This window comes from Oncorhynchus kisutch, linkage group LG5 (assembly GCF_002021735.2).
Source record: "Oncorhynchus kisutch isolate 150728-3 linkage group LG5, Okis_V2, whole genome shotgun sequence".
Lineage (NCBI taxonomy): Eukaryota > Metazoa > Chordata > Actinopteri > Salmoniformes > Salmonidae > Oncorhynchus > Oncorhynchus kisutch.
In genome coordinates this window covers 27,659,338-27,672,625 of record NC_034178.2, presented here as the reverse complement: position 1 = coordinate 27,672,625, position 13,288 = coordinate 27,659,338, and the positions used below count along the sequence as shown (strand labels likewise).

General features: G+C 42.6%; 1 protein-coding gene across 13 annotated transcripts in view; it reads left to right on the top strand.

Moving 5' to 3' along the window:
- The window catches only part of LOC109890833 (neuron navigator 1), a 132,117-nt gene that overhangs the window by 41,630 nt on the left and 77,199 nt on the right, over window positions 1–13,288 (top strand). For 2 of the 13 annotated variants that reach the window (XM_031824768.1, XM_031824765.1), the window contains exon 1: window positions 8,741–9,887. The exons of 10 other annotated variants lie outside the window; for them this stretch is intronic. In XM_031824768.1, coding sequence (XP_031680628.1) covers window positions 9,149–9,887 — 739 coding nt within the window. In that variant the 5' untranslated portion in view covers window positions 8,741–9,148. Of the gene's footprint in view, window positions 1–8,739; window positions 9,888–13,288 lie in introns of those variants that run through there. One more of the 13 variants, XM_031824766.1, reaches the window with a different exon arrangement.

Genomic DNA, 13,288 nt, shown 5'->3' with positions numbered 1-13,288 from the left:
ACCACACTGCTGCAACCAGAAACTGCTGGCTTTTTTAGCGACAAACAGTCGTTTTCAGAGGGAATTCTCACAAATAAAATGTTTCAATCTATTTTTTTTATAAGCACATTAACACACCCCCGTCTGTGCGTTGCTAGGTAATTACCGCACACCTCAGCGGTTGAAGTCACTCCCTCCAGCCTTCCCACACCACTGAGTTGTGTGGCAATACCCTGACAATGCACAGTCTGGATTGTGTTAATGCTGACGTAGTGAAGTGTGTCCAGTTATTACTATGAAATCGGAGCACCAGCCTGTTATTGGACAAAATTGGTCTTCTATGAAGACCTGACTTATGCGTTAGTTCAACAATAACCTGGTGATATAATTGGGGTTTATCTGAAAGTATGAGTTCTTTACTCGTCAATTTGAGCTCACTTCTTCCAGAGTAAGAAGACAAAACAATTCCATTATACATCAATTATATACAAAGTAATCCAAATATTTACAAACATAATGAGAATGATCATGGAAAAGGGTAGGGAACAGGGTGAAAGATGCGAAGTAAAGACCTCGATATATCAGAATATTAAGATGTCATACTCAGTGAATGAGCAAAGTCTGTTGCTCAGATCACATAGAAAAGAACAAAGGGGAAGATGGCTGTGTAGCCTTTCTTGTTCTGAGTATCCTTGTGATTGTTTCTCTTCTTGTCTCCTCGGGATTGTGTTCCTGGTTGCTCTGTCTTTTGGCTAATTCATTGAGTTCTGGAGGCTGTGCTCTGACTGTCTTCTTCTTTCCTTGAAGAAGGTTAGCTTAGGCGTCCGCATGCATAGGTTCGGTTTGCTCCTATCAGAGCTCGGTTAGGTGGAGTGAATGTCTGTGCTCACATACTCCCTTAAAGTACCTACACTTGGAAAACAAGAAGCAACAATATTTCTGTTTTATAGTCTGAATTAATGTGTGAAATTCATATTTTACGTTTTGGCAGAGGTCTTAGTCGCACAATTCTACATCTAACTAATATGTTTGGTGCAGTATTTCTCAAGTGAAAAAATGTACATGAAAATTAGTTGTCTGTTGTTGAATGACAACAAACACTTAATTGAATAATCCCTAATGTTGACCAATCACTGACGAAAGGGTGTATACTTCGGCTACCGAACTTCGACTAGCCTCAAGAAAACTTACAAAACATACAAAAATGTACAAAACAAACAAAAACATACAAAAACATCACAAAATATAATATATGCACAAACTTGTTTCTGTCACACGACTGATCTGTTTCACCTGTCTTTGTGCTTGTCTCCACCCCCCTAAAGGTGTCGCCCATCTTCACCATTATCCCCAGTGCATTTATACCCGTGTTCTCTGTTTGTCTGTTGACAATATGTTTTGTTTTGTCAAGCCTACCAGTGTTTTTTCCGTGCTCCTGTCTTTCTCTAGTTCCAGTTTTTTAGTTTTTACCATTCTGCCTGCCCTGACCTTGAGCCTGCTTGCCGTTCTGTACCATGGCACACCACCCTGGATTACTGACCTCTGCCTGCCCTGACCCTGCCATTCTGTACCTTTCGGACTCTGCTCTGGATTACTGACCTCTGCCTGCCCTTGACCTGTCATTTGTCTGCCCCCCGTCATTGTAATAAACCCTTGTTACTTCGAAACTGTCTGCATCTGGGTCTTCTCCTGAGCCTTGACAGTTTCGACTGGGAAGCACACAGTAAGCTGAAGTGTGTGTCACACTCGTAATGATGAGACCAAGGCGCAGCGTGAGTGGAATTCCACATAATTTTAATAAACCGAAACTCACTGTACAAAAACAACAAATAACCAAACGAAACGTGAAGCTACTGTTGTGCCCTCAGGCAACTAAATGTAGACAAGATCCCACACCAGAAAGTGGGAAAAAGGGCTGCCTAAATATGATCCCCAATCAGAGACAACGATAAACAGCTGTCTCTGATTGGGAACCATATCAGGCACAACATAGAATGCCCACCCAAAATAACACCCTGACCTAACCAAATAGAGAAATAAAATGTCTCTCTAAGGTCAGGGTGTGACAGTGTGCTAGTGTTTAGGCAATAACTAGCTCTCTAAAGTCTTGTGCCTTTTTCTGGGACTAAGGGGGCTTTCACATCGAACTGGTTTGGAGTAGTTTTTCTGAACTCTGGTGCATTTACCACCTTAGTTCAGTTTGTTTGGACTGGTGTGAACAATATCTAAACAACGCACTAAAAAACGCACCTTGGTTCACTCAAAAAGAGAATGCAATCCGGACAAACCACAGGAACAGAACCAGAGTCACTGTATGATTGAGTGTTTGACCAATGCTCGAGAATCATATCTTCATATCTTAGAAACATTCTGTCAGTAGAAGAACATTTATGAGTGCATCTGATGAAGATTAGGGGCGATGGGAACCTTGGATATAGGCTACTGATATAACCTATTCATGTTGCAGTTAGAAAAGGGAAAGGGAAATTGGGTTACCTAGTCAGTTGAACAACTGAACGCCTTCAACTGAAATGTGTCTTCCGCATTTAACCCAACCCCTCTGAATCCGAGACGTGCCGGGGGCTGCCTTAATCGACATCCACGTCTTTGGCGCCCGGGGAACAGTGCCTTGCTCATAGGCAGAATGACAGATTTTTACCTTTTCAGATCGGCTATTGCGCTGTTTCCTACCATATGTTGTTGAAAGACCAAAGCAAAAGTAATATGAAGACTGGGACACACAAGTCCCAATTCCAGTACTGAATAGGTACTTTCTCCCTAAAATATACTTCACCCTCTGGGTACTATTTCCCTAAAGATATTTCCCTCCCCTGTGAAGTAGCTGAGCCCTTAGCGGGGCAGAGAGGAGGATAAGAGGGATAGATATAGAGCTTTTTTATGACCCATTGTCTTGCAGGTAGAGAAAATCTTCAGGGAGATGACCTAAAGTTGGCTAAAGTCAATTCAACATAATGTTTTACATTATTCAACATATGACACTAAAACAACACATCGCTACATTACTAACATTTTAATCACCCCCTGTATTTTTTTGACAGTCGTGGCAATAAGGCGAAATATGATACTGTATACAACATGCAGTTGTTTTTCAGTAAACAGGGCAGACTGCCAGACACATACAGCATATGAAGTCTATATTATAATAGTCTACTGTTAATATGCCCAACTCAGCCCCTGTCACTAGTTCTCACTACAGTGACTGCTAATATACAGTACAGTAAAAGCTTCATTACTCCACCTGTTTGATACATCAGGATCTAGGATCTCCTCCAGCAGTTTGTCACGACTGGATGGCACTGCTGCTGTCTTGTCAGTACAGCTTTTCATAAATACACATGTGGGGAAAACACGTTTTCCTGACTGTTAAAAATCACTCTCAAAATCCCGTACAAAATTTTGAAAACGGCTTAAAAAGCCACTCTTAACTTTAAACTCCACTGCCTGTTTTAGGCATATCTCATCGTAGAAAGACAAGTACAGCAGGTGTTTGTACGTTTCGCATCATCAAATGTTGAATAGGAGCTTTTTCGATTTCACAGTGACATGTCTGTGAAAGTGTCTGTGAAAATGTCTGTTCATGTCTGTGAAAATGTTTAGTAAGAAGTTACTTAATGGTTGACAATGAGAGAATAGTCATTCTGCCATTATTATCCATTTACAAACATTCCCATCTACAACAAACCACAATGTTAACCTACAATTACCACAGGCCTAAGAGGAGAATGCAAAGGTCACTGGTAATGTAATAAAGATAGGGGGGCATTGTGTCCAAGTTTTGTACTGATTAGTACTGTTTAGGAACACCCAGTGCACGGATAATGAGAAAAGTACCTCATAAAACTGCATTCCCTATAAAAGCCTTCAAAGTAGTCTCTTAATTATTGTGATGACTTAGAGAGGCGGTAGCCGCCCCTCACTTTATTCCTCTGAGAGAGGGTGGTGGCAGGTTGCATGGTTGAGTGGTCTTCAGGGCCGAATGGACAGATGCCGGACTGAGGGACCCAGTGATTTGATCTGGGGATCAACTATCGCCTCCTGTCAGGGAGTGCCTCTCATCCCCCCGGGACAGCCCTGGGGGGCCACTTCCAACCTGTCACTGTGTCCTAGACACTATTGATGAGGGAGAGAGGGATGCTCGGGTTATCTGTTTATTTCATATGGATAAATGCTCTCTGTGTGACTTCATCAGTGTAATCAGTGTGTGGTTTCATTAGCGAAACAAAACTAGCAAATAAATAATCTAAAGAAAGAAAGGATATGTAACTCTGATCTGATTGCTGTGCTGGTTGCAGTTATGCCAGCATTGACTGTGAGCAATGACGCTCAGAAGGGGGCTGAATGCACCAATTATTTTTCTGGTGCTCATTTTGGGGGTCCTGGAGGTGTGGTTCGATTTGGGTGTATTATGATCCCCACATCGTACCGTGGCAGTTACTGTTGTTTGTCCTTCTGGAGTGGCAACAACATAGCCACTACCTCTTCGTCAAAGTAGTCCAAATGAATCTAAGATTCATCAAGAAATCTGTTATTAAGTTTGAAGTTTTCACTGAGGAGATCTCAGAGAAGTCTTGCTAAGGTGTTTGGTGCAGTATTTCTCAAGTAAAAAAAAAAAGCGCATATCTGGGAGTATTTCATAGCGAATCATGTTACAAAACAGGTCGTGGCAGCACAGACGATTCTCTCAAATGTTTTTTTTTCTATTGTGGCAGTTGGGATTCAAGTGCGTATCGTCTCAATTCTCATTTTGTCCAAAACAGTGGCAGACTCAAGTGTTCACTATCAAACACATCAACAAGTGGCCACTCCATAAAGGGTTTAGGGGCCAAGTGTTCTTTCAACAGAACATTGGCGACATGTTGTCTTAAGTAAACAAGCCTAAGGAGCTGCGTAATGGGGGCAGGTTTGTCTCACGGTCAGGTTCTGCTATACGATTGCATAGAGTTCAAACAGCATGGGCAAGTGGGCATGATTGTAATCCAAAACCAACGCTTGTGTAAATCGTGATGACCTCAGTTACATAAATCTTACACAACTCTGTTTTTGGAAAATACTGACTTTATGACCAATATTATCCTACTTGCACTTTTTAGCACATTTTTCCAGTGGAATAAATGTTTCTGACTAATCTCAATGCCACATAGGCCATTTCTAACAAGATACGTTTTTTTTTGCATTCAGTTGCTCATTAAGAATGACTTCTGTTGAAACAGCCTGTAAACATTTGGACATTTTTGGTCGGTTTGTCCAGGAACAATACAGTGGAACATTTTACTCTAAAAATAGTATTATTTCTGTGGCATAAGACAAAATGCTCCCACATTAACACAAGGAGGTAAGATAATCACTTTGATGAGATTGGAAACGAGCACGGCGGATTAGCAGTTTGCTTCAGCCTTCCTCTACAGGTTTCCAGCCCATTGAGCTCAGCAGGAATGCACTAATATTCAGCATATAGGGAAGTTTGGGGGGAAAAACCCACAGATTATTATTTAATTCAGGTTTTTACAATATCGTGGACAGCAAAATGATTGAATTAGTGATTTAAACAAGATGTATTTTTATGGTAGGGTATCAATGATCACTCTGTTTTTCTTTGACCACACACGCACACGCACACTGGGTGAGAACATTTGGACGTTCCTCTACATCTTTTATGTGTTGCATCATCATATGTTGCAGCACCCCATAGCAGCTGAGTCGCCACAAAATGATTACACAGATTGTCCAGGGAAATTTACTACTGGCAGCTGTGGAGCTATCCCCTCATAGCCTCTTTACTCATAGACATGCACACACAACCAGACACACACATACACACACACACACACACACACACACACACAAACACACACACACACACACACACACACACACACACACACACACACACACACACACACACACACACACACACACACACACACACACACACACACACACACACACACACACATACACACACACAAACACACTGCTGGCCAGTACATTCGGAATTGTCTCCAGATCTGTGGGAAAGCAGCGGCTGGATGCTGTTTCACCCTCATCTCTCCTGAGGAAGGTTGTCTCTCCCCTAGTTTATTAAATCAGTTGAGAACAGTCAGGAAATGGGTCCGCCGTATCATTGGCTGAGTACGTTATGATACTTTGTGTGGTCTTTTGTAAGCTAATATTCTCTTTATAAGGACTTATGCACTGTTGATATGTTGGTTGTATAGTAGGGTTGCTCAGGCAGAAATGACTTGATGCAATTGCAATATTTCCAGCTCCATTTCATAAATATGCTCATACAAAAATATTTTCAAAATATTGTGATCAACTTTTTCCCATCCACAAATATCTACACAACAGGAAACAAGCTTGTCAGAGCAGCTTGGGAGTGAGGTCATCATCAATGGACTCAACTCAGCATGGGGGCATCGCTTGTGACAAGCAAGAACAAAACATGACATTGTTTTCAGTCCCCCTCGCTAAGCCACATCAAATGACTCCATGGGTCTCAGAAGAACCCCAGGTGCCCCGGGACCAACATATCAGGCCAGTGGAGTGTGTAGGCACATGGTGGGAGAGCAGTGAGAAATGGCCCTTGAGCCATCGTAACAAACTAGTCCGTTGCATTGCATCAAAGCAAAGTGAACTATAGTGTTCCCAAAAGGTTATTGGTTCTCCTGGTTAAGAGAAATTGTGTTTCATTGCTTTTGAGCACAACCTAGAAATGATTTCTTGATTTCTCAAGCGGGCACATTACACACATACTGTATGTCAACACACATAATTGTGCATACAGTATGTATGCACACTATATTGTACTATTTTACTGTAGTAGAAGGTATAGAGGTTAATAAACAGGCATGTATTTCCCAGCTCTGTTGTTTGTGTGAACAGAAAGCCACCTAGCTGGTATAGCAGCCCTCATGCAGTATTTAGAGTCAATGAATGTCCACTTGTTCTAAGGGGAGGGGGTGAAGCAGACAGTCATTTTGCAGTAATTCCAGTGCTATACTTACATACTATAAGACATTATGAGTCTGGGTTGGATGCTGTTACCTGGGTTTAGTGCTTATGCTGCTTGCAGCTCTTTCCATAGTGTGCTAGCACTTTATTTTACAGTATTTTCCTAGTATTCAATAGGACATTGTGGTATCAAATGGCACCTAGTTGCACTTGTTTTATTGAATTTATTGAAAAATGAATAAATAGGTTAACTGTAATTACCATTCCACCATTTCATTTCTTAGTACCATGAACAAAAATATAAATGGAACATGTAAAGTTCGGGTTTCATAAGCTGAATAAATTATCCCAGAAATGTTCCATATGCACAAAAAGTTTATTTTTCTCAAATGTATTTCACAAATTTGTTTACATCCCTGTTAGTGAGCATTTATCCTTTGTCAAGATAATCCATCCACCTGACAGGTGTAGTATATCAATAATCTGATTAAACAGCACGATCCACAATGCCACAGATGTCTTAAGTTTTGAGGGAGCATGCAATTGGCATGCTAACTGCAGGAATATCCACCAGAGCTGTTGCCAGAGAATTGAATGTCAATTTCTCTACCATAAGCCACCTCCAACGTCGATTTAGAGAATTTGGCAGTACGTCCAACCGGCCTCACAACCGCAGAACATGTGTAACCACGGCAGCCTAGAACCTCCAAATCTGAGGGTGCTGAGGAGTATTTCTGTCTGTAATAAAGCCCTTTTGTTGGCAAAAACTCATTCTGATTGGCTGGCCAGGGGAAAGATGACAATTGTTTGGTCCAGTGACACTCATTTAGGCTGTTGGCAAGATACTGTATAGTGAAAAAGGACCTGAAAACCTCTATAGACACCTGCCAAAATCAGCATTTTTGTTTTGTTTATTTGAAACTTGTTCTTGCTCGTCCCAAGCACTTCCCTCATGCAGAGTTTAGTCTATTGATGATGACCTCACTCCCAAGCTGCTCTGACAAGCTTGTTTCCTATTGTGTGAAACTGTGTACGCGACCAATACAATTTGATTTACCGTCAATAATTTTGATACACGAGTGATATTTTCGGACATATTGTTTTTTCTTCTAAATTTCTTCTAGATGTTAATTCCGATAGTAAATTATGACTTCCAAATTATGTTCGTACAGTCATAGTGTATACTTACATATATAGTACAGTCATAGTGTATACCTCACATATATATATATATATATATATATATATATATATATATATATATATATATATATATATATATATGAAAATACGGTATTGACACACTTTGAAACTTATTGGACAGCATTGTTCTTCTGTACACATCATTGGACTGGTTCCATTTAAGTAAAAAGTCAATAACACTCAGTAGATTTAAGCATATGATTAAATCAGGGTTAGAGTTAGGTAATAAGGCAGCTCAGACAGGATAAACAGCTAAGTTGGATGTTCCAGTTGTTGTGGGCTTTTGGACACAGCTTTCCTCACGGGCTGTTAACCCTGTTCATTTTGTGCACTGAGTAAACGACATGCCTAAATGTGTCTGACTGCACAATCCATTTCCCCAGCACACAGGCAAATCATGCATAATTGTGTGTGCGATGAACGTGCCTGACCCAAGAGGTGAAGTGAGGGGGGAGGGGAAGAACAAAGGGATTGAGAGAGGCGAGGGCGTGTGAAAACATGCCTGTGATAAAAAAAAATCATTATGCTGTCCAGTTTAAAAAATGCCAAGCTTATCATTTCTCATCGCTCCTTTTACATTTCACACATGCTGCTGAGGCAGAGCAAAGTGTCTTTAAATGGTACATAGGATGAGAGAGGGAGGAGGGGGGAGGGGCTGTTGTTGCGTCTGCTGCTACTGTCATTCTGCTGCTGCGCGCTTCAGCGGCAGGAGGCTCTGCTGAAGGGAGGAGTAGAAAACGGAGCCAGGGAGAACGAGAGAGAGAGAGGACAGGGAAAGAAAGGAGAGAAAAGAAGGGAGAGTCTGTCATGAGGACAGAGAGGGGGAAGGAGGAGAGGAAAATAATTATAATCTGTCTGAAAATAGGACCAAAGATCCAAGAACTGTGTTGTGGTTGCCTTTTTCTGTTTTCTCTTGACAAGGACAAGGGGACCAAGAGGAATACTATTTTTTTCTCCTCGCTGATGCTTTTCTCAATGCTCTCATGCAGGAGGCATGCTCAGAAGTAGTGTGAAAGGAGGCAGAGAAGGAGATTTAAAGATGGAACGGGCGGAAAGTACCAAAACGTACGGCCAAGTAGAGGGCAAAGCTGTTGGCGTGGCAGCCAAGAGGGGCAAGTCGGGGATGCCCCAGAGTGCCCAGCGAGGGGAACTGAGGGTGTACCGTGCAGGTAGCTCTGAAGGGCGGCTGCCTGTGTCCTCCAACCTTCGCAAGCAGAGGTCCCTGACCAACCTGGCCGTGCTCACCGATGCAGAGAAGAAGATGCACCTCTACGAGCCCAAGTGGTGTGATGACATGGCCAAGCCTGGAGCGGGGCATCTCAAGACGGGCAAGCCCAAGCTGGCAGGAGGGGGTGGCAGTGGCGGAGGAGGTGGCGCGCCACTCTCACGCAACCTCTCCAAGTCAGAGCACTCTCTCTTCCAGGGCAAACCCAAACCCTTCAGCCCACTGGCGGCTCCTTCTGGCCTGGTCAGACCCGGTCAGAGCCGGATCCCTAGGGGTCCCTATGCAGAGGTGAAGCCCCTGAGTAAGGCCCCTGAGGATGGAAAATCTGATGATGAGATCCTCTCCAGCAAGGCCAAGGCTGTCAACAAGAAGCAAGTGGCGGGAGCTTCTGGGGAGGCAGGGGCCAAGGGCCAAGGGGATGGGAGCCAGTCCTTCCTCAAGGTGGATCCAGAGCTGGTAGTGACTGTCCTTGGTGACCTGGAGCAGCTTCTCTTCAGCCAGATGCTGGGTGAGTAAAACCAAGCGGAACCTTTTCTCTGCCTGTCGAGCCTGTTGCTTTCTACAGCACAACAAATAGAAACGCCCCTCTCTCCTCGCTGTCTCCTCTCGATGCCTCGCGCAGTCAGCACGCCCCCTTACTACAGCTGTCGCTAACACCTGCTTGCTGCTGCAGACTTCATTGTCCCTGAATGGAGCTAATCTGGCCCAGCATCGATTCAGAAAAAAGCCTCTACGGTTTTTACACCGTCTCTCAGTGTTCACATTGCATGCATTTGAAACGCTTTCTCTTGAATGCTGCCCCAGCTTTTGCGTTTTGATTTAAAGTTGTTTCCACATTATTGTGAAGCAGGGGTTTGGATCACACGACGGGTGGTGGTGGACAATACCTCCATTGTTTGCAATGCATGTAGGTTATTGTTTTGAACATCCTACTGGCTACGCTATCTCTGGCATGTGAAGCATGACGTCATGGATTGTGTGTGTAAGGTTGTTTCCTATAGCACTAGGGCTGGGAATTGCCAGCAAATTGATACTTGGGAGTCAAAGTATTGATATAATATCGTCCAAGTAATATTGCAATATATAACTGTGTTGATTTTTTCCCCCATCACTATCTAGCACTGGCTGTTCAATGGTATGAAAGAAAAAAAGAAAACCCAGGTCTAGCCAGTGACACGCTGATCTCTATTCCATCTCAGCTAGTCTGCTGCAGCGGGTCTACTAACCAGCTATGCCCTTAGTGATTGTGTAGCCCTCTGTATGCTCCATGCAGGGATATCTGTGAATAGTTCCAGAAAATAGGAAATGGGAAATAAACCAAGCCATATTTAATTCATTTTCAGCCCACTGTGAGACACATATTTAGCCTCCTCCCAGCCCCATTCATCCGTGGCCATTGGCAGATGGTGCCCACACTGTCTGCTATGGTAAAGAAAATGGCCATGGCTGGGCCTCTCTCTCTCCCTCTCCCGTGGGTATCTCAGTAGAACGACAACCTCTTTGTTTACAACCAGGTGGATAGAGATGATATAATGTGTAGATATAATGGACTAAACACAGCACATTTTGAACAGGATATCTCTCTTTTTCATATAATTTTTCAGTCAGGTTTTATACTGACCAGTGATATAGGTTGATCCCTGGATTGCCTACTGTGCTTTTTTTTTGGCCTCTGGCTATGAATGTCATCATCCCAACTGAGTGCATTAGATTAGTGTGTTGGGTTAATTGGCTTTGACATTGATCAGAAACAACAGCACAGATTAGGACCAAGAACCAAATATCCCGCCCAAACCTTTTCTTTCTTTGACAGTCATACATGGCTGGCACATATCCCATTGTACTTCAGTTTGTGCATCAGCTGCTGAATCAGTGACCTCAATTTCAATTGTGTCCAACCCCTGCCCTATTAAATTGCCAATTTCAAGTCCCATACCCTCGCTATGGTTTCATAGAACGCTCATTTTGGGGGTATGTTTCTCTGCAGGCCCCTGAAAGGGTCAGCTCTTCTCTGGTCCACTCTAACAAAAAACATGTTGAGATGGCCGGTAATTGAAGATGGGACTGGATGGTTTGAGATTATTAGGCCACTATTATTAGGCCACTTTGACTGCATCTGGCGATTGCTCCCAGGGGGTTCAAAGCTAATGACAGTGGGCTCTGCCCTGAATCATAGAGCCCAGAGACTGATTTTAAACAACACAGCTCTGTCACAAATATTCTTTATGTTGTTTGGAATCTGTTTATTGATATACTATTTTAAAATCAAAAGGTTTTATGAACAAGCCCGTCAATGAGCGTTCCAGCTAGTCACATAGAGGTAGCCTATATTTTGTTGACATACCAGCTAGCCAAGTTAGAGACATATTTTGTTAATGGACACATTTTTACTGATCTCATTTGTTCTCCGTGCCTTATTAGTTCATAAGGACGGGACGTCGAACCCTCGTGTTCGTCAGGCATGGAGACAAGTTTACAGTGTCAGTCAACAATCCCAATCTGAACATTGACAGTCCGTTGTTTGTGTGTATGTGTGTTTACTAGTGATCAGGGGGAAATCGATACAATTACATATTGCAATATTATTTTGGGAAAATATTATATAGATACTTTGACTCCAAGTATCAATTTGTAATTATTATTATTTTTTTAAGTACCTTTGCTACAGTGTCTTGCGAAAGTATTCGGCCCCCTTGAACTTTGCGACCTTTTGCCACATTTCAGGCTTCAAACATAAAGATATAAAACTGTATTTTTTTGTGAAGAATCAACAACAAGTGGGACACAATCATGAAGTGGAACGACATTTATTGGATATTTCAAACTTTTTTCACAAATGAAAAAATGAAAAATTGGGTGTGCAAAATTATTCAGCCCCCTTAAGTTAATACTTTGTAGCGCCACCTTTTGCTGCGATTACAGCTGTAAGTCGCTTGGGGTATGTCTCTATCAGTTTTGCACATCGAGAGATTTTTTTCCCATTCCTCCTTGCAAAACAGCTCGAGCTCAGTGAGGTTGGATGGAGAGCATTTGTGAACAGCAGTTTTCAGTTCTTTCCACAGATTCTCGATTGGATTCAGGTCTGGACTTTGACTTGGCCATTCTAACACCTGGATATGTTTATTTTTGAACCATTCCATTGTAGATTTTGCTTTATGTTTTGGATCATTGTCTTGTTGGAAGACAAATCTCCGTCCCAGTCTCAGGTCTTTTGCAGACTCCATCAGGTTTTCTTCCAGAATGGTCCTGTATTTGGCTCCATCCATCTTCCCATCAATTTTAACCATCTTCCCTGTCCCTGCTGAAGAAAAGCAGGCCCAAACCATGATGCTGCCACCACCATGTTTGACAGTGGGGATGGTGTGTTCAGGGTGATGAGCTGTGTTGCTTTTACGCCAAACATAACGTTTTGCATTGTTGCCAAAAAGTTCAATTTTGGTTTCATCTGACCAGAGCACCTTCTTCCACATGTAAACGACACTTTTTATGGATATCTTTAAGAAATGGCTTTCTTCTTGCCACTCTTCCATAAAGGCCAGATTTGTGCAATATACGATTGATTGTTGTCCTATGGACAGAGTCTCCCACCTCAGCTGTAGATCTCTGCAGTTCATCCAGAGTGATCATGGGCCTCTTGGCTGCATGATCAGTCTTCTCCTTGTATGAGCTGAAAGTTTAGAGGGGCGGCCAGGTCTTGGTAGATTTGCAGTGGTCTGATACTCCTTCCATTTCAAAATTATCGCTTGCACAGTGCTCCTTGGGATGTTTAAAGCTTGGGAAATCTTTTTGTATCCAAATCCGGCTTTAAACTTCTTCACAACAGTATCTCGGACCTGCCTGGTGTGTTCCTTGTTCTTCATGATGCTCTCTGCGCTTTTAACGGACCTCTGAGACTATCACAGTGCAGGT